The sequence below is a fragment of the Daucus carota genome, chromosome 3, assembly GCF_001625215.2.
Source record: "Daucus carota subsp. sativus chromosome 3, DH1 v3.0, whole genome shotgun sequence".
Taxonomy (NCBI): Eukaryota; Viridiplantae; Streptophyta; class Magnoliopsida; order Apiales; family Apiaceae; genus Daucus; species Daucus carota.
The window spans coordinates 10,785,782-10,803,558 of NC_030383.2; the positions used below are offsets into that span (position 1 = coordinate 10,785,782).

At 35.4% G+C, this 17,777-nt stretch overlaps 3 protein-coding genes across 5 annotated transcripts; 1 reads left to right on the top strand and 2 right to left on the bottom strand.

Moving 5' to 3' along the window:
* Positions 1-4,664: 4,664 nt before the first annotated feature.
* Positions 4,665-5,992, bottom strand: LOC108212213 (uncharacterized). The gene is made up of 2 exons (XM_017383939.1): positions 5,545-5,992; positions 4,665-5,446 (listed from the first exon to the last, which is right to left on the bottom strand). The coding sequence occupies exons 1-2, from the start codon at positions 5,990-5,992 to the stop codon at positions 4,665-4,667; spliced, it is 1,230 nt and encodes a 409-aa protein (XP_017239428.1).
* A 4,289-nt stretch (positions 5,993-10,281) lies between these two features.
* On the top strand, positions 10,282-13,133 carry LOC108212215 (uncharacterized). Its single transcript, XM_064089782.1, has 8 exons — positions 10,282-10,297; positions 10,666-10,716; positions 11,088-11,120; positions 11,489-11,539; positions 11,910-11,942; positions 12,020-12,097; positions 12,185-12,318; positions 12,462-13,133. The coding sequence occupies exons 1-8, from the start codon at positions 10,282-10,284 to the stop codon at positions 13,011-13,013; spliced, it is 948 nt and encodes a 315-aa protein (XP_063945852.1). The 3' UTR covers positions 13,014-13,133.
* Positions 13,134-13,664: 531 nt separating this feature from the next.
* LOC135151219 (uncharacterized protein At2g29880-like) lies at positions 13,665-17,117 on the bottom strand. Of its 3 annotated transcripts, XR_010289825.1 has the most exons (4): positions 16,837-17,117; positions 16,051-16,183; positions 15,744-15,969; positions 15,157-15,665 (listed from the first exon to the last, which is right to left on the bottom strand). XR_010289825.1 is itself a non-coding variant. In XM_064089016.1 (3 exons), the coding sequence occupies exons 2-3, from the start codon at positions 15,007-15,009 to the stop codon at positions 13,894-13,896; spliced, it is 930 nt and encodes a 309-aa protein (XP_063945086.1). In that variant the 5' UTR covers positions 15,010-15,019; positions 16,837-17,117; the 3' UTR covers positions 13,665-13,893. The 3 variants fall into 3 exon arrangements, 2 of the variants coding, with proteins under 2 accessions (XP_063945086.1, XP_063945085.1); XM_064089016.1 differs by lacking the exons at positions 15,157-15,665; positions 15,744-15,969; positions 16,051-16,183 and adding exons at positions 13,665-14,451; positions 14,638-15,019; XM_064089015.1 differs by lacking the exons at positions 15,157-15,665; positions 15,744-15,969; positions 16,051-16,183 and adding exons at positions 13,665-14,451; positions 14,638-15,026.
* Positions 17,118-17,777: the final 660 nt, after the last annotated feature.

The following is a 17,777-nucleotide window of genomic DNA, read 5'->3' on the forward strand; positions in this document are numbered from 1 at the left end:
AAGAATTCCGCTATTACTGTTCAAGTCATTGAAATAGTAGTTGCTCTAAGAATGACAGCTAAAATAATAAAAACAGATCTCAAGCATAAAAATCAAGGACTCACTTGGCCTAATCAAGACAAGCCACTCAATTTCCATTATTTAAATACAAACAAGTACTCTATATTTTAGCCTATAAAAAGAGATGGAAACTCCTTCGAGAAGCACGCTTGGTGTAAACCTGAATAACTAACTGAACAAGGCCTTTTCCTCCCAAATCAAACTACACTCAAGTCAAAAATTCCAGCTAAACAAATATATTGATAGTTTTACAGATTAAGAAGCAAGAAACAGAAAGCAAAAGGTGCTTTCAATGCTTTGATTGCTTTGATTAATTCAACTCTGGAGCATACAACCAGCTTAACCATATATAGATAATGAGGAATGCCTGCATAACACAGCTCAAGATGGACAGTTCAGCTCAGCTTCTTTTGCTTGCTTCTTTTGCTTTTCAGTTACCAGTATTTTGTCTTTTGTTGACACTTGTTGTCATGTAATAAGCCAAGACTAATTAGGAGTATTTCTGGTTTTTCTTATTCTGTTAGTGTGGTCCTGTGTTTATATAATATCCTATGATACTTTTTCTATAATATCATCTAACCTGCTAAAACTGCGAGCATGCTGCATTTTCAGAAATTTACCCATTTTTTATCAACTCTCTAAAGGCATCACATATTGGTTCTCATTTCGGGCCAACTCCGCATGCTTAGATAAATAATTCTTTCATTTATTCTGACTTCTGCCGGTGTGATACAATAAGAAAACTCAATAATAATTTAATTTCATTATTGGTAATACAAATTCATTATTATGTCAAAATAAGGTTCTTGTACTAATATCCACACAATTTTGCACTAACGCCAAAATACATAGAAGTCGTGGCCGGTTTACAACACTCTGTTATCATTTATCATCTGACAGCACGAGGGTACAAACGATCCGCTCAACCGCATTAACCGCTCGCACCGATCGCATCCGAACCATATTGTGCGGATATCCGTAACATGTGGGTTGGTTGCGAATGATATTTTAAATAATCGCTTATTTATGGTCCCGATACAGTTTTAAATATTTAAAAATCGTAAAACCGCAACCGCAAACCGCAAATATATATCTATAGTAATTTATATTTTTTAAAAATATATTATTATACTATATAAATTAATAAATTATACACAAATATATTTATATAATATTAATTTTATGATATTATAAGATTTGTAAATGAATGCGCATGTATTTACAGAATTTGTTCATCTGCATGTAGATAAAAGATTTGGATTGTTGAGATTCATGATTCAAGTGCTTATGTGACTGCTCCGTGGATGTGCATGGATTAATTCTCATCTTCTCCTAGTTACAAAATTCTAAATCATGTATTATCTATTATGACTCATTTATTTTATTTTTGGGTAAAAATAATGTTTTGGATTTAAGGTATGTAATATTTTGTAATAGTTCACATTTATTTTTCTTAAATTATTATATATATTTATAATAGGTGGTTGAACCGCAAACCGATCCGCATAAATCGTTAAACCGCGGTTAAAAATTATGTGGTTAATCGCAACCGCAAATGCGGTTGTGGTTGTAGATTTTCTAAAACCGCTATTTGCGGTTTGTTTCGACTTTGACTTTAAAACCGATCCGATCTGAACCGCGTACACCCCTACATTTTGTGATGGCGTTTTTTAATACACAAGCCTGTAACCGTGGAAATTACGAGCGGGTATATAAGTTCGTAATTTATATTTTAAATTTGAACACCATTTTATTAGCATTTTAATATTAATGAATTAAATTTTAATTAAATTATATTAATCAACTGATTATATTTTCTCACGAAAATTATTTAAAAGAGTTTTATGATGGTTCTTGTAAGATTCAAAACTGGATATTTATAATTTTATTTTAACATCATTATAATTTTTTATAAATTACTATATGAAAATGTATTGTCATGAGTTTTTTTAGTATTTAAAATAATTTAACAATGTAATGTAAGACTAATAGACCTTCACATGTTGTAGACTTGTAGTTTTAACCAGATAATACCGAACTAAAAAATATAACTAAAATTTTGGATTACAAATTATATTTTTGTTGATTTAGAGCAACTCCAACAAGCTCCTAAAATATTTGCTAAAAATAATATAATTAATTGCCTCTTAACAACTTAAGATACAAGAATCACTCATCATCTCCAACAATATCTTTATTCATCCCTCTTAAGTTGTTTTTTATTATTAATTGTACTTGCAATTTTTTAAGAAAGAAAAGGAGATGCAAGGTTAAAAGTAAAGTAGGTGATGCATATTAATAAAAAATGAAGTAGGGAGAGGAGAGAGAGTCTTAAGTATGAAGAGGATGAAGGGACTCTTAAATATTTGAAGAAGCTTTAGGAGCTTGTTGGAGTAGAATTTTGTTACATTCTCCTCAAATTTTGACTTTAGGAGCTCATAGAGGAGCTTCTTGGAGTTGCTCTTATTATGGTATAGTATGTATAATATAGATGAAATAAAGTAGTAGTAGTTTAGTTTAGTTTTAAAAGAATATAGTTTAGTTTAAAAAGTTATTCTTATAAAGAGTACTCCGAATGCTTGGTGGGTGTTTGGGTACAAAGAAGAAGCGCTTTTCCTGTCTGAAAAGTGATTTCCATATTCTGAAATGCGTTTGGACAAATAAGCAGCAGAGGTTTATAAGCAGAAGTTGGAAAACCAGGTTTCCTAGTCCCCCTTCTTCCTGCTAATTTACTCAATCACCGGATAGGACTTGATGTTCACATGAAAGTTTATAAGATATGTTGTAATATTATTTTTCTTAAAATTATATATTTGTGACTAAAATTTTATAATAATAAATTTTACTCCAGACTAAGTTAATTTTTATTTTGAAAAATAATACTAATTTATAAATTTGAATCATTAACAATCAATTAAATAATAAATTATAAGTAAAATTTTATTTAGAAAATAGAAATATTATTTTAAATACGTGATCAAAATATCTAAAATTACGTATAAAAAATCAAATAATATATATAAAAATTTAGGAGGAGTTTAAAATTATTATTTTATTTATGTTATCCAAAGAAACCAACAAGAGTATAGATATGATTCAATAGGCATGAGCAAAGAGTCCAGTCATATAATCACACTACAAGCGCATTTGAACCAAACCACTAGAACAACGTAACATTAATCTATGGTTCTTACAAGGCTTTGGACACAACATTAAGCTTTTACACCAGTGTTTCCAGTTCACCCCAGATTTAAAGTCCAGCCAAACACGCCAACAGACTAATCAAAATAAGAACGGTAGCAAACAAGTGTGACAGCCTATAGCTACTAGCTAGTGCAGTAAAAAGCCATTAAACTTCCAGTTTGGTGGGTTTTCAACTGTCAGGAGCTATACTCAGAAAAAAGATTCATGAACAGAACCCCTAATTATACTTATCTTTGATCAGAAAATCTGGTAACAGTGTCATCCGAAAGGAGCTTCAAAAAGTCAAGCTCAAATATCAACCACCCTTTTAACTTGCAGCAAAAAGGAAACACATAGAAAACTGAAGAGCATGCTTGTTATTACTATCACTAAATTACAGCTAAGCTACTCTAGAGTCTAGATAATACTCCATAATCAAGAGGGTGAGTTTTCAACAAACCAGAATTAAAAAAAAAAAAAAAAACTGCAATAAAAACTAATGAAAAAACCCAAATGATCAGCTTAGAATACAAATAACATATTTTTTTAAATTTATAAAAATTTGTATTAGTTTGGTATGTTTCTCATCATGCCCTGGTCTTCTCGCGGTCTACAGGCTCAGCAGCTTCACTAAGTGTGTACGATAACATGCTGCAGGATGGAGAGATGTATTTATTTATAGGGCTGAGCGAAAAACCAAAACCAAATCAAAACCGGTGAAAAACGATAAAAACCGACTGAAAATAACCGAACCGAATGGAGAGATGTGTTATTAATTGCTGTAAGTTTTTACATCTCTCTCTCATCACTTGGTGGAGGCTTGTTTGTTTGATGCTTCGTTTTAATGAAATTAGTTCTTTACTTTCAAAATAAAAGTGAAGATTTGTGTTTAGAAATTATTAGATACGATTCGATATTTTATTAATGTGTAATATTTTATTATTAGTGTAGTTTAATTTTAAATAAAATGAAATTCAAGGACGAAAAAATCATAATTTTTTTTTTACAAATAGTACTTATATTTTGGGATTTAGGTTTTGGATATACCCGATCGGGAAACCCGTTTGGATTTGATTTATGAAACCCAATTAGATTTGGATTTGATTTTAACAATAAATTTGGATTTAGATATTTTGCATATCCGACCGATCCGACCCGTTGCCATCCCTGGCATGATAAAAAAAGTTATTTACATGGAACAATATGCAAATTCTATTTTCAGGGAGAAAAATGTAGTTATTTACGTGGGACAATATGTTGTTCTAGGCAGACAAGTATATCGTAAAAAAGTGTATAATTTAAATAGCAGGTTATGTTGATTTGAAGAAATACTCATAAACACTAACGGTAAAATAACAAACTCTCGTATTTATTTTAAATGTCTTTTTTTTTTGGACAGGACAGAAGAGCTGGCTACCAGTTCAAGAAACACGAGACAAATCACTGCTCAATAAAGAGAGTAAATCAGTTGGAGGGCTAGAAACCCAATCAAGAGGGAGCAGACCATGAAAAGCTTGTTTTGCAACCCAATGGGCATGAGCATTATAAAGACGAGGCACAGAAGAGAAGACGATAGAAAACTGAGAAGCTATAACTTTGATGTCTTCAACTAAAACAGCGCAACTCCAAGGAGGATCCAGGCTCGAAGATAAGAAGTCAACAGCAAATTTGCAATCAGATTCTATAATTGCGGAAGATAATTGTTGACTCTTGATAGTTTGACATGCTTCTCGAATTGCTATTAATTCCACTTGAAGTGCGGAGACACCTTTAACAGAACAACCCAGACCATCAACAAGCTGCCCCACATGGTCTCTCCCAATAACTCCGATAGCTGCTGAGCCATTTTTAAAAGCTCCATCACAATTAAACTTCACCTTATTCACAGGGGGAGGGATCCACTGTAATGAAGAAACAGCTGTGGAGCTTCTAGACTCTAAACATGATGTTTCTAATAAAGATAAGAACTCTGCCTGAGCTTGAACACTAGCCTTTAAAGTCGAAACAGGGCTGACTGGAACATTTTCGTAAACAAACTTATTTCTGGATACCCAAACAGACCATCCCACAAAAGCAAAAGTCGAAAGGAAAAACAACACATCCTTCTTCGACTCAAACATTGATATCATAGAAGATAACCACTGACTAACAGAACTTGAAGGCAAAGAAGATCTTAGAAGACCTAACGAAGATGAAAACCAAACTGGACGAGTCCATTCACATTCAAAAAGCATATGCTCCACACTTTCGACCTTGGTACTACAGAGACACATTCTTTAAATTTACTCAGATTCCATTTACCTGATGAAATAAAATCAGCTACAGAAGAATTAACATTAAAAGGGCCCTTAGCATCTCGAACGAAAAAGCCCTGATTATTGGGAATCCAACGATCACACCAAAAGTTTATACTTCTGCCATTACCCACTTGCCAACGAATACCAGCTAACAAAATATCTCTACCCTGAAGCAAACTATGCCAAAGCCAAGAAGCTTTCGGACCCTTTTTAGCACATAAGAAAGAAGATCGCGGAAAATAAATGCCTTTTAAAATACGAGCCCAAAAAGAAGAAGGATTTACAAGAAGCCTCCAGCCTTGCTTGGCCAACAGTACAAGATTAAAAGATTTTAAATCTCTAAACCCCATTCCACCTTCTGATTTTTCCTTTGTAAGAAGATCCCATTTTCGCCAATAGATACAATTCTTATCTGAATCACCTCCCCACCAAAACCTTCTAACTGCAGTCATAATTTTATTAATCATACTCTGAGAAAGAAGAAAAACAATGCATAGCATATGAGGGAATTTCCAAGACAACAGCTTTTATTAAGATTTCTCTTCCTGCCTGCGATAAAAGCTTACTCTTCCAACCTTGCATCTTTTTTAGAACTCTTTCGAGAATATAAGCAAACACCTCTGATTTATTTTTACCAAGAATAGCCGGAAGACCCAAATACTTACTTTTTCCAGAGGATTCCGAAATTCCCAAAATATCAATAACTTTATGTTTAAGCTCCGAATTAGTATTTGGGCTAAACAGAACTGAAGATTTAGAAAAATTAATCTTCTGACCAGAGGCTAGACAATACTCCTGAAGAAGAAGCTGAATATTTATTGCCGCAGATTCAGTAGCATGTAAAAACATCATAGAGTCATCAGCAAAGAAAATATGAGAGACCGTTGGACATTCACGAGCCATTTTGATACCAGAAAGTAAACCATTATTAATTGCATTTGAGATAGAGCGGGACAAAACATCAGCCACAATAAGAAACAAGTACGGAGATATGGGACCTCCCTGCCTCAAACTCCTTTGAGGCTCTATTGTACAATAAACCTCATCATTAATCAAAAATTCCAGAGAAGAAGTCGAGATACACTGCGAAATCCAAGATTGCCATGTAGAAGAAAACCCCATTTTATTCATAACAGCAAGTAAGAAATCCCATTCAACACGATCAAAAGCTTTATTTAAGTCTAGCTTTATAGCCATCTCCGAAATAGAACCCTTTTTTTTATGCATTATATGATGAAAGCATTCATGAGCTACTACTGTACAATCCTGAATTAACCTTCCTGGTATAAAAGCAGACTGCTGTGGAGTGATAATGTTTTTCATAATCGGTTTTAACCGATTTGCCAATATTTTTGAAATAATGCGATAAACAAAACTGCAAAGGCTAATAGGTCTGAACTGACTTAAATCTTCAGGATTCGGAACTTTAGGAATAAGAACTACCTGAGTAGTATTAAGAGATGGTGGCATTATCTTCGAAATGAAAAATTCCTTAACAGCTGAACTGACTTGAACACCGACAATATCCCAGTACTTTCGAAAAAGAATCCAGGAAAACCATCCTTACCAGGTGCTTTCAAAGGCCCAAGTTGCTTAACAGCTCTCTGAATTTCTGCCTCGGTAACTTCCTTGCATAATGTAGCATTCATATTTTCCGAAATAGATTGAGGGATCAAAGAGATTAAATAAGAGAAATCCCTGCTACCATCAGATTTGAAAAGAGAAGAAAAATGATCTTTGACATGACTTTTTAACTCCAATTCTGATGAGATCCACTTGCCTTCATTATTTCGCAGCTTAACAACTTTATTTCTCTGTTTATGATGAGAAGCTGTGATATGGAAAAACTGAGAGTTTGAGTCTCCAAAATTTATCCAGTTAACTCTTGCCCTTTGGTGCCAAAACATCTCCTCCCGAATCCATAATTCATCTAATTGCTCTAAAAGTTTTTGTTGGCGGTGCCTGTTAATCTCTGAGGGCGGCTGATTCTGAAGAATTTGAAGTTGATTAGACAAATATTTGATAACAACTCTATTATTGCCAAAACATTTTTTGCTCCATTTAGACAAACCAGAACTGCATAACTTCAAGTTAGCCAACAAAAGATCAGAAGACTTAGCATGTTCATCATATTGCCAATTGCTCCTAATAACGTTTTCACATTGTTCTGAACGCGACCACATTGTTTCAAACCTGAATTTCCTTTTAACTAGAGGTTGAAACTTAGTTTTGAGAATTAAAGGAGTATGATCACTTCCGATAATTGGCCCATGAGTAAGGACACTTTGAGGGTGCAATTCCATCCAATCTGCATTTACAAGTGCTCGGTCAATTCGTTCCCTAACATGATGAGCTTCATCTCGATTATTAGTCCAAGTATATTTGACCCCTTTAAAGGGAACTTCCACTAAATTTGCATTAGAAATAAAGTTCTGAAGCTCATCGATACTTTTAGAGATATGCTGATTTCCACCCATTTTGTCAGCAACTTCTCCAATTAAGTTAAAATCGCCAATAACTATCACAGAAGCATCTATAGAATTTATAATTTGAGCGATACACAAAATATCACATTACACGTGGGCATGAGGGACCAGTAACTCAGAGTTTTAATTTGAGATAATTTTATCCCAAACTACTTCAATAATGAATTAAAAAGTGATTCAAATCTGAATCAGGTCCAAATTTTGAATTATTATTATATTTATTAATCCAAACATTTTTAATATTAAAATATTTATTATTTGATGATTTTGTTAATGTTATTAAAAATAAATTAATTAAGATTAGAATATAATGAAAATGATTATAAATTCTAGAATAAAATTTCAGAATACATGAAAATTATAATATGATGATTTTTATATCATATTTTAATATATTTTTTTATTTTTACGTACCATTTTTTTTTTTAGAATTATTTTGTTGTGTTTTATCTTTGTCTAGTTATTTATGTTATTATTATAATTATTGATGAAATTAGTTTAATCTTTTTTAAAATATTAAAAATCAATGTATATAGATATATAGATATAATAATAATGTATGAATTGTGATATTGATGGCTCCTAAATCCCTAGGACCAAAAATCCGACTATACGATGTCCCTTCCCGAACCCACAGGACTACGGTATCCGATCCGTCCCCTAGACCTATGAGCCCGTTCCATATAAACCGAAAGCTTTACTGAATTAGGTGCCCGAACTGCTTGTCATCATCTTGCTAATCCCTACAGCTATCAGATATATATATTTGAATCACGGGATTATAATAAAAGTTGGATTTGTTATAAATATAAATCATTTTATGATCCAATTTTAAATCTAATATTGGAGTTGGCCTGAAAATTTAAAATTTTCGGAATTATTATTTCAAAACTCTGGAAGTGACACTTCATTTCATGTAGATTTCAGATTTCTTCGCTCACAAGGACTAAATGCGCAAGTGTGAGAGTAGCTATTTATTCCGAGAAATAACATTTTTATGTTATATTTGATTCGACTCAATGAAAATATAAAATTAGATTGAAAATTATAATTTAATTGAGGTCTAACAATTTCATTTCTTGGTTCATTCCATTCCTAATATCCACTACTAATTTCCATACAAAATTTTTGGCATTTTACGACATATGGGAGATAAAATGAGTGCACATTTGCAGAGGTGGTTAGGCTGGGTACAGTAAAACAGAATCAGCATATATACTTCCCCCCTCCACTACAACTTCAGCTCTCTCACTCCTCCAGCGTACTAACATGGAAAAAGATGCTCTTTCCGGCGAACATGACGAAGGGTACGGGCCATATGTTCCGGCGCCGGCGCTTCCTGCATTCCAGCTGATGGTGAATCTGCCACCAATATTTCTGCCAGCTCTGCCGCCGGTGGCTCCTCCCCGCGACGAAGGGTACGGGCCACTCGCCATGGTTCCGTATAATCCATATGCGCCATATGTTGCCTATCTGCAACAGCTCGGCAAAGGTATGTATAACAGTACTGAGAGTCTGTTTGCTGTGTTTGGGTGCGTTTTTGTTTAAGCTGTTCTTTGATTTACTGCGATTTTCTTGTAGTTGCCGAGTCCGAATCACTGTCCGAGTCATGCATCTGTGTTCAATTCACCGCGTCTGTTTAGTTATTTTTGCTAGCGTTTTTGTAATGTCTTGCGTTGATCTGAGTTTGGATTGAGTTTTATTGAGTGTTGTTGAAAAATAAACTTGATGCATGAATCTCTTAATATTAATGTACTGAAATATGAATTTTGCATTTGGGTGCGAAGAATTAGTCTTCTAAACTAAATAATTCCTCTACAGATTTGGATGATGAAGAGATGCCCCCGGTCCAAGAGATGCCCCCGCGCCAAGGTATCCCTCCTTCCCACATGCGATTTTCAAAACCGAGTGTGCACATGAGTTGCTGGGTGTTGCTGAGTAGGTTTAGAATGCTTGTACGTAGTTGCCGAGTCCGAATCACTGTCCGAGTCGTATTTGTGCTGAATTCACCGCGTCTCTGTAGTTATTATTGTTGCTAGCGTTTTTGTAATGTCTTGCGGTGATGCTGTGTTTTAGTTGTTGTGTCTAGTTTTGTTGAGTGTTCCTGAGTTCTTGCAATCGCAGAGTCACCGAGTCCAGTGTTAGATTTTTAGGATGTGTTTTGTTTGGGTGTGAAGAATTAGTCTTCATGTGTAGGTTAATTCAGTGTACTTACTAAACTAAATATTTTCTCTACAGATTTGGATGATGAAGAGATGCCCCCGCCCCAAGGTATCCCTCCTTCCCACATGCGATTTTCAAAACCTGAGTGTGCACATGAGTTGCTGGGTGTTGCTGAGTAGGTTTAGAATGCTTGTACGTAGTTGCCGAGTCCGAATCACTGTCCGAGTCATGCATATTTGTGCTGAATTCACCGCGTCTCTTTAGTTATTATTGCTAGCGTTTTCGTAATGTCTTGCAGTGATGCTGCGTTTTAGTTCTTGTGTCTAGTTCTGTTGAGTGTTCCTGAGTTCTTGCAATCGCAGAGTCACCGAGTCCAGTGTTAGATTTTTAGGATGTGTTTTGTTTGGGTGTGAAGAATTAGTCTTCATGTGTAGGTTAATTCAGTGTACTTACTAAACCAAATATCTTCTCTACAGATTTGGATGATGAAGAGATGCCCCCGGTCCAAGAGATGCCCCCGCGCCAAGGTATCCCTCCTTCCCACATGCGATTTTCAAAACCTGAGTGTGCACATGAGTTGCTGGGTGTTGCTGAGTAGGTTTAGAATGCTTGTACGTAGTTGCCGAGTCCGAATCACTGTCCGAGTCATGCATATTTGTGCTGAATTCACCGCGTCTCTGTAGTTATTATTGTTGCTAGCGTTTTTGTAATGTCTTGCGGTGATGCTGTGTTTTAGTTGTTGTGTCTAGTTTTGTTGAGTGTTCCTGAGTTCTTGCAATCGCAGAGTCACCGAGTCCAGTGTTAGATTTTTAGGATGTGTTTTGTTTGGGTGTGAAGAATTAGTCTTCATGTGTAGGTTAATTCAGTGTACTTACTAAACTAAATATTTTCTCTACAGATTTGGATGATGAAGAGATGCCCCCGCCCCAAGGTATCCCTCCTTCCCACATGCGATTTTCAAAACCTGAGTGTGCACATGAGTTGCTGGGTGTTGCTGAGTAGGTTTAGAATGCTTGTACGTAGTTGCCGAGTCCGAATCACTGTCCGAGTCATGCATATTTGTGCTGAATTCACCGCGTCTCTTTAGTTATTATTGCTAGCGTTTTCGTAATGTCTTGCAGTGATGCTGCGTTTTAGTTCTTGTGTCTAGTTCTGTTGAGTGTTCCTGAGTTCTTGCAATCGCAGAGTCACCGAGTCCAGTGTTAGATTTTTAGGATGTGTTTTGTTTGGGTGTGAAGAATTAGTCTTCATGTGTAGGTTAATTCAGTGTACTTACTAAACCAAATATCTTCTCTACAGATTTGGATGATGAAGAGATGCCCCCGGTCCAAGAGATGCCCCCGCGCCAAGGTATCCCTCCTTCCCACATGCGATTTTCAAAACCTGAGTGTGCACATGAGTTGCTGGGTGTTGCTGAGTAGGTTTAGAATGCTTGTACGCGTAGTTGCCGAGTCCGAATCACTGTCCGAGTCATGCATATTTGTGCTGAATTCACCGCGTCTCTTTAGTTATTATTGCTAGCGTTTTCGTAATGTCTTGCAGTGATGCTGCGTTTTAGTTCTTGTGTCTAGTTCTGTTGAGTGTTCCTGAGTTCTTGCAATCGCAGAGTCACCGAGTCCAGTGTTAGATTTTTAGGCTGTGTTTTGTTTGGGTGTGAAAAATTAGTCTTCATGTGTAGGTTAATTCAGTGTACTTACTAAACTAAATATTTTCTCTACAGATTTGGATGATGAAGAGATGCCCCCGGTCCAAGGTCTCCCTCCTTCCCCAATGTTTTATATTATACAACTGATTTGCATCTTATTTAAAATCATGTGGTTTTCAACTTAGATATTTCGGATGGAGAGTCAGGAAGTCATTTATCCATCACAGTACGGAATGTCGAGGAAGAGATGCCCGAGTTCGAAGGTACCCCTCCTTCCCCCAACTTTTATACTATAAACTGATTTGCATCTTATATAAACTGATTTGCATCTTATTTACAATCATATGCAGTTAACTTAGATATTTCGGATGGAGGGTCGGGAAGTCATGGAGGGTCAGGAGGGTCAGGAAGTCATGGGTCAGGAAGTCATGCATCCACACAGAATGATTCTGATTCCGAGGAAGAGAACATCGAGTGTGAAATGGTAAATTCTACTCCCGTATTATAAACTCGCTGTTTACTGCACAGACCATAGATGACTACTATAGGATTAATATTACTTAATAATCAGTTACTACCACAACACTTTTTAAATGTCATCGAAGTGTGCTCAATTTTGTAATGCAGGTAACTTGGACCGAATTTGCAAAATTCGGTCCAATATTTTTTTCAGCACTGTTTGCTCTCATATCCCTGAAATATCCTGGGGAAACGATGAATGCTCGCATGATAAGGGGTTATGTTCTCACTTTCCTAACTGTTTTATATGGGATGGCATATGCATTAAAACTAGCCCTTGACTATAAATCTGTCAACGTCAGACTTTTTCAATATGTGCCAAGATATCGCAATAGGGCTGTTTTTTATCCTGAATCTATTTCACATCTGCTGGGTATGTTGATGCTTGTCTGGACGATATACGTTTCGATCTACACCATGACCAGCCCAGGTGCTGATGATTGGATTTGCTACACGCTCGCCATGCTTTCTATTGGTTTTACTATGGTCTGTGGCGCTTCTCAAATACTTATGTCTGATACTCGGACCGCCATACTGGTACCCGTGCAGGGAGGGAGGAGGAGACGAGCTGCTGTTGCTACTCCGTGTCCCGATATCCCTCGCATCGGTAGATACATAGTGCACGATGTATCTGATACCCACACTATTCAGATCGACTAGTGCACTGTACTTAATTGTTTTGTCCTGCCACTTATTTAGGCCTCGTTTGTTTCGCTAATTCTGTGGTTCCTTTGGGAACTTGGAATTCCATGGAACTGACTTACTGTGTTTAATTTCCGGGAAGTTGAAAACCTGTGTTTGGTTCATTAGTATGTAACTAGAACTTACATAGTTACTCTTGTTTGGTTCATTTATCAACTTCCTAGGAATTTCTTGCAATTAATGAACTAATGGATCAAAGCAGTTGTATATAAAGAAATCAACTTCGTCCATCGCAAATTCACAGTACTGTGATCTATGTATATATAGGACAAAAAATTGACTCAAGTTCACCTGAAGCTAGAATCACTAATTTAATAGCCAAAAAACTAACCAACATGTAGCTGCTTGATCAATTTGCCTTACACCAGAGGATCAAATAACTACAAAAGTTTCTTAAACTAGTTAATAAGATAGCATCTCTCTGGCATCAGACTCTGTGCATCGAACAATGAAGTTAAACAGAATGCGAGACAGTTATAAGAATGAGGTAGATATCAAGAAGACAGAATGAGAAATAAAGGTAACCCAATATTTATACTTCTTATACCTGAACTGCATAAATAAACTAGTAGGAGTATATTTATATCATAAAGAGTATATTTGCCCATCTTCAATATTTGCAGTAACATCATCCAAACAATTTGCAAGAAGTTTGTAAACACTCAAATTCCATGCAGAAGGCCACGAAAAGAATAAACAGATATGTAAAGGAAATTGTATTCCCTGTCTAGGTACTCCGGAAAAGAAGAGATTGACTAGGAGTTTTAAATAAATACCAAACAAAAGACACTGTCCTCCAAAATGATGAGCAGGAGCCAACATTTGTTATAATCTAAGATTAAGAATCAGGAAGCAGCAAAGCCTGAACATAAGTTGATCGATAATCTTCAGGTAGACTAAAAAAGTAGTCGGTCTCTAAAGGATCAAGGGCAATTTTCCTCCCTGCCTTTATAAATTGGTCTGGACTTAGCCCTTCAATCTTCAAAAGCTCAGAGTTTACCATCATCCTTTTATTAGCACCATCTGATTCGTGTTGGAAGCAACTAGTTAGTTTTGCGATATTTTCATTTCCAATTTCCATAACATTGCTGATTTTCTGTAGCCCAAATGTGAGTTCTTTAACAATTTCCAGTGAATCTGTTTTGATTCTTTTACTCCCACGGGCACCTGTATCTGTAGGCTGCACATTTCTAGGACTCACCTCATCTTCAAGATTATCTTTTTGTTGTCCAGCTTGTTGATACAAATTACTTTCCTCGTCATTAGCAATTTCTTCCACTGCATCAGCTGGACTTTCGACACCTTCCCCGTTAGCTCTATCTTTGCCAAAAACTTGAGCTAACTCATCATAAAATGGGAAAGATTTATTTCTTAGCCCTTTAGCATTTGGATGACTCTGCAAAAAAAAAAAAAAAAAGATACAAACATCAGCATTTACTGCATAAAAAAGTAGCAAAGATACAAGTCTACTAGCTTGTTATAAAACACAACTTGAATAGTTATGGCAAAGATATCAATTCTGCTATCTTAAATAGTTGCCAGTAGATAAAATATAAAACAAGTTAGGAGGAATATAATTCACCTTTAGCCATTCCTCAAAAATGCTCTTTTCGCATGTGATAGATTTTTCTAGTTCATTCCAACCAAATCCGCTACAATTTGGACCACGCATCTCTTCGATTGCAAAAAATTGTTTCCTCAGTAGTCGAACCCGAGACTCAATATGGGGACGAGCTTTCATGCCACAACCAGGAAGGAGTTCTCCCATAATTTTTTCAAGCTTGCCATAAGCACCAGATTTTAGTTGTCCATTTTCAGCCCTCCAACCTCCATCATCCACAAGCTTTAACAATGACTTTACAAGTGTAGCATCCTCTTTACTTCCCCATCTAACATTGACAGTAGTATTATTGCTTTTAAAAGCTACCTGTTTTACTTGAGCATTTGAACCCATAATGCTTTACCTGCAGACTTTGTCAAAGTACAAAAATAGATCAAAAACAAGAAACATGACATTATAATTAAACTGTATGAAAATGGCAGTAACCAATTTTAATGTATTATTATATAAAATTGATGAATGCATGCATACAAAGCCAAGTGAAGCAGATACATTGCAAGGAAAATCAAACTTAGAATTCTAAAATATAAATAATTAAAGGTGCCTAGAGTTTTGCCAATCATTAAACATTTCATTGGCCAGTTGATTTCTAAAATTATTCCAAGCAACACTTGACTCAAGATGAAGAACAAAATCTTCATTAAGTGCATCTCCGTTTTCTCCATTTTCACCAACCCTGGCCTCTATTGGATCAATTCTCATATTCGATCTTATAAAGTTATGAAGCAGGGCACACGCTGAAATAATTCTGCACTTGGTTTTTATTGGATACCAAGTAGTATCTCTCATAATACCCCATCTGAGTTTTAACATCCCAAAGCATCTCTCAATAACATTTCTTGCTCGAGAATGCTTCATATTAAAAAACTCTGCTGGTGTTGCAGGCTGTCGACCATTTTTCCATTCATTCAGATGATATCGTTGGCTTCTAAAAGGAGTAAGAAATCCTTCACAATTCATATATCCAGCATCACATAAATAATAGCATCCTAAAACAAGCAAATTATGTATTAGTTAGCATCACAAACCCACCACTAACTGAAATATATTAACGCCTATATCATTACCTTGAGGAACCTTCAAAGGATTTTTTCTTGAAAGAGCATCTCGGAGTACTCTATTATCATGAGCCGACCCCTCCCAACCGGGTAGTATATAAATAAATTGCAAATCTTTTGAGCATACACCGAGGACATTAGTGGAAATTTCTCCTTTTCTATTTCGGTATCTAACTTTGTCATTTTCGCGAACACGCACTTTCACATGTGTCCCGTCTAAAGCACCTAAACAATTCTACAAAAATAGTTACACACTAGTTAATATATTCTTATGTAATTATACTTGTAAAAGTATAAGTCTCGTACACTTGTTTACCTTAAAACTCCCCCAGTTTGAATCCATGCAATTTTCAGTGATCGGTTCTGGCTTCTTAAGAAGATGGTTGTAGCATTTAAGGACAACATTCAGAACGCAAGTAAAGTGACGTGATACCGTTTCCGCACTTCTTCTAAAAAAAACTTGAATTGTTCTGTTCTTTTTATTATGTGCAAGTGTGTAAAGAAACAACGCGACCATCTCAGCTGTATCCATATTTCGGTTACCTCTTAACCCACCAATATCTCTAAGCATCCCACACAATTTGTCAAAACAATTTCTGTCCATTCTAATATTGTTTATACATACTTGGTCACTAATTTGAATAATGGATTTAATGTTCAAAAATCTTGCTTGAAGTCTATCATCTATAGAGTTGTCAAAAAGAAAATTTATTTGCCTGGGTATCTTAAGATGTAACTGAACAAAACTATGCAGAATTTCAATCAAAAGCTCCGTAATCTTTTTAATCATCTCATTATATATATATTGTAACACACGCTGCAACAATTTGTTTCTTCTTAGATAATGGCATTCTGGCCATCTGTACAGCAGTCACAAAGAAATAACAAAAAAAAAATAAAATCAAAATGTAAAACTCAACTATAATTTGATAGTTAATGGTTATCTGGACTATACAAAGAAAATCGAAACAAAAGAGACAAGACTATGCTATAACAGAGAAGTGATAGTATATAAATAAAAAGATAATTGAACAATGGAATGATATCATTATATCATCCCTGATCAATTGCTTGTATTGAGTAACAAGATACATGTGAATACCTGGAGAAATCGACGATAATTCTTCAAACCCTTGATTCAGCAGCTGTGTTGAAGATGGCTCAAAAGAAGACTGGTATAGATAAGAATATATAAGATAATCATCGGAAAGAATTGGCGGCAATCGATACACTAGTTGGCGCCCAAATTTATCGGAGTAATTGATCCAGTAAGCAGCTGCGGATTTGGAGTGACCACGCTCTAGGGCGGTAACTTAGTTACCGTGTTTTGGGGGAACTTCAACTACACAGGTATTAGAAGATACTGGGTTTAATTTTTTATTTTACAAACCAAACGCGGGTTTTATTTTATTTCCAAGGAATTTAGAGTTACATACCCCAAATACAACGAAACAAACGAGGCCTAAGAGTTATCTTAATATTTGTGAGACTAAATTGCACTTTAGTGGATAATTTTTTTGCACGTTAATGGCCAACATTTAAAATTCAGCATTTGTATAGCTGAAGAAATGTTTTTAAAGCAATTAAATGGATCCACATATTCCGTCTACACGACGTTAACTGAATGAAGGGTGTTTTGGGAACTTTAGTGGGTTTATTTTTGTGTGTATATACATGTATTGTCATCTGCTATGCAAAACAATCATATGTTTTACTAGGCGGGAGAACGGAAAACTGAAGAGAAATTATAAATGTGAAGAGTAGATTATACTGTACATTACCTGATTACCTCATATTCTGCCATTCTTTAAACACACTGTATAAATGCCAAAGAGAGATGCAACTACTATTGCCATCCTAAATTACCTTCACCTCACCTCCCTAATATCCCTTATAAGAGTTGAACAGAAGATTTTCAGAAAAATGAAAGTAAAAAATGATCTGAGCTAATGAATATAACATTCAAATGTTCACTGAATCTGAATCCAGATGCTACTTAAATCTCACTCAGCTACTTAAATTCCACTCAGATGATGGAAACGT

Excerpts from the sequence above, each read along its gene's own strand:
- LOC108212213 (XM_017383939.1), bottom strand. The coding sequence starts at position 5,992 with ATGACTGCAGTTAGAAGGTTTTGGTGGGGAGGTGATTCAGATAAGAAT. Across the intron at positions 5,447-5,544 it reads AGCTGATTTTATTTCATCAG|TTTGGTTTTCATCTTCGTTA; the intron begins GTAAATGGAATC and ends GGACTCGTCCAG.
- LOC108212215 (XM_064089782.1), top strand. Across the intron at positions 11,121-11,488 it reads AGAGATGCCCCCGCCCCAAG|ATTTGGATGATGAAGAGATG; the intron begins GTATCCCTCCTT and ends TCTTCTCTACAG. Across the intron at positions 11,540-11,909 it reads AGAGATGCCCCCGCGCCAAG|ATTTGGATGATGAAGAGATG; the intron begins GTATCCCTCCTT and ends TTTTCTCTACAG.
- LOC135151219 (XM_064089016.1), bottom strand. The coding sequence starts at position 15,009 with ATGGGTTCAAATGCTCAAGTAAAACAGGTAGCTTTTAAAAGCAATAAT. Across the intron at positions 14,452-14,637 it reads TTTTTGAGGAATGGCTAAAG|AGTCATCCAAATGCTAAAGG; the intron begins GTGAATTATATT and ends TTTTTTTTGCAG.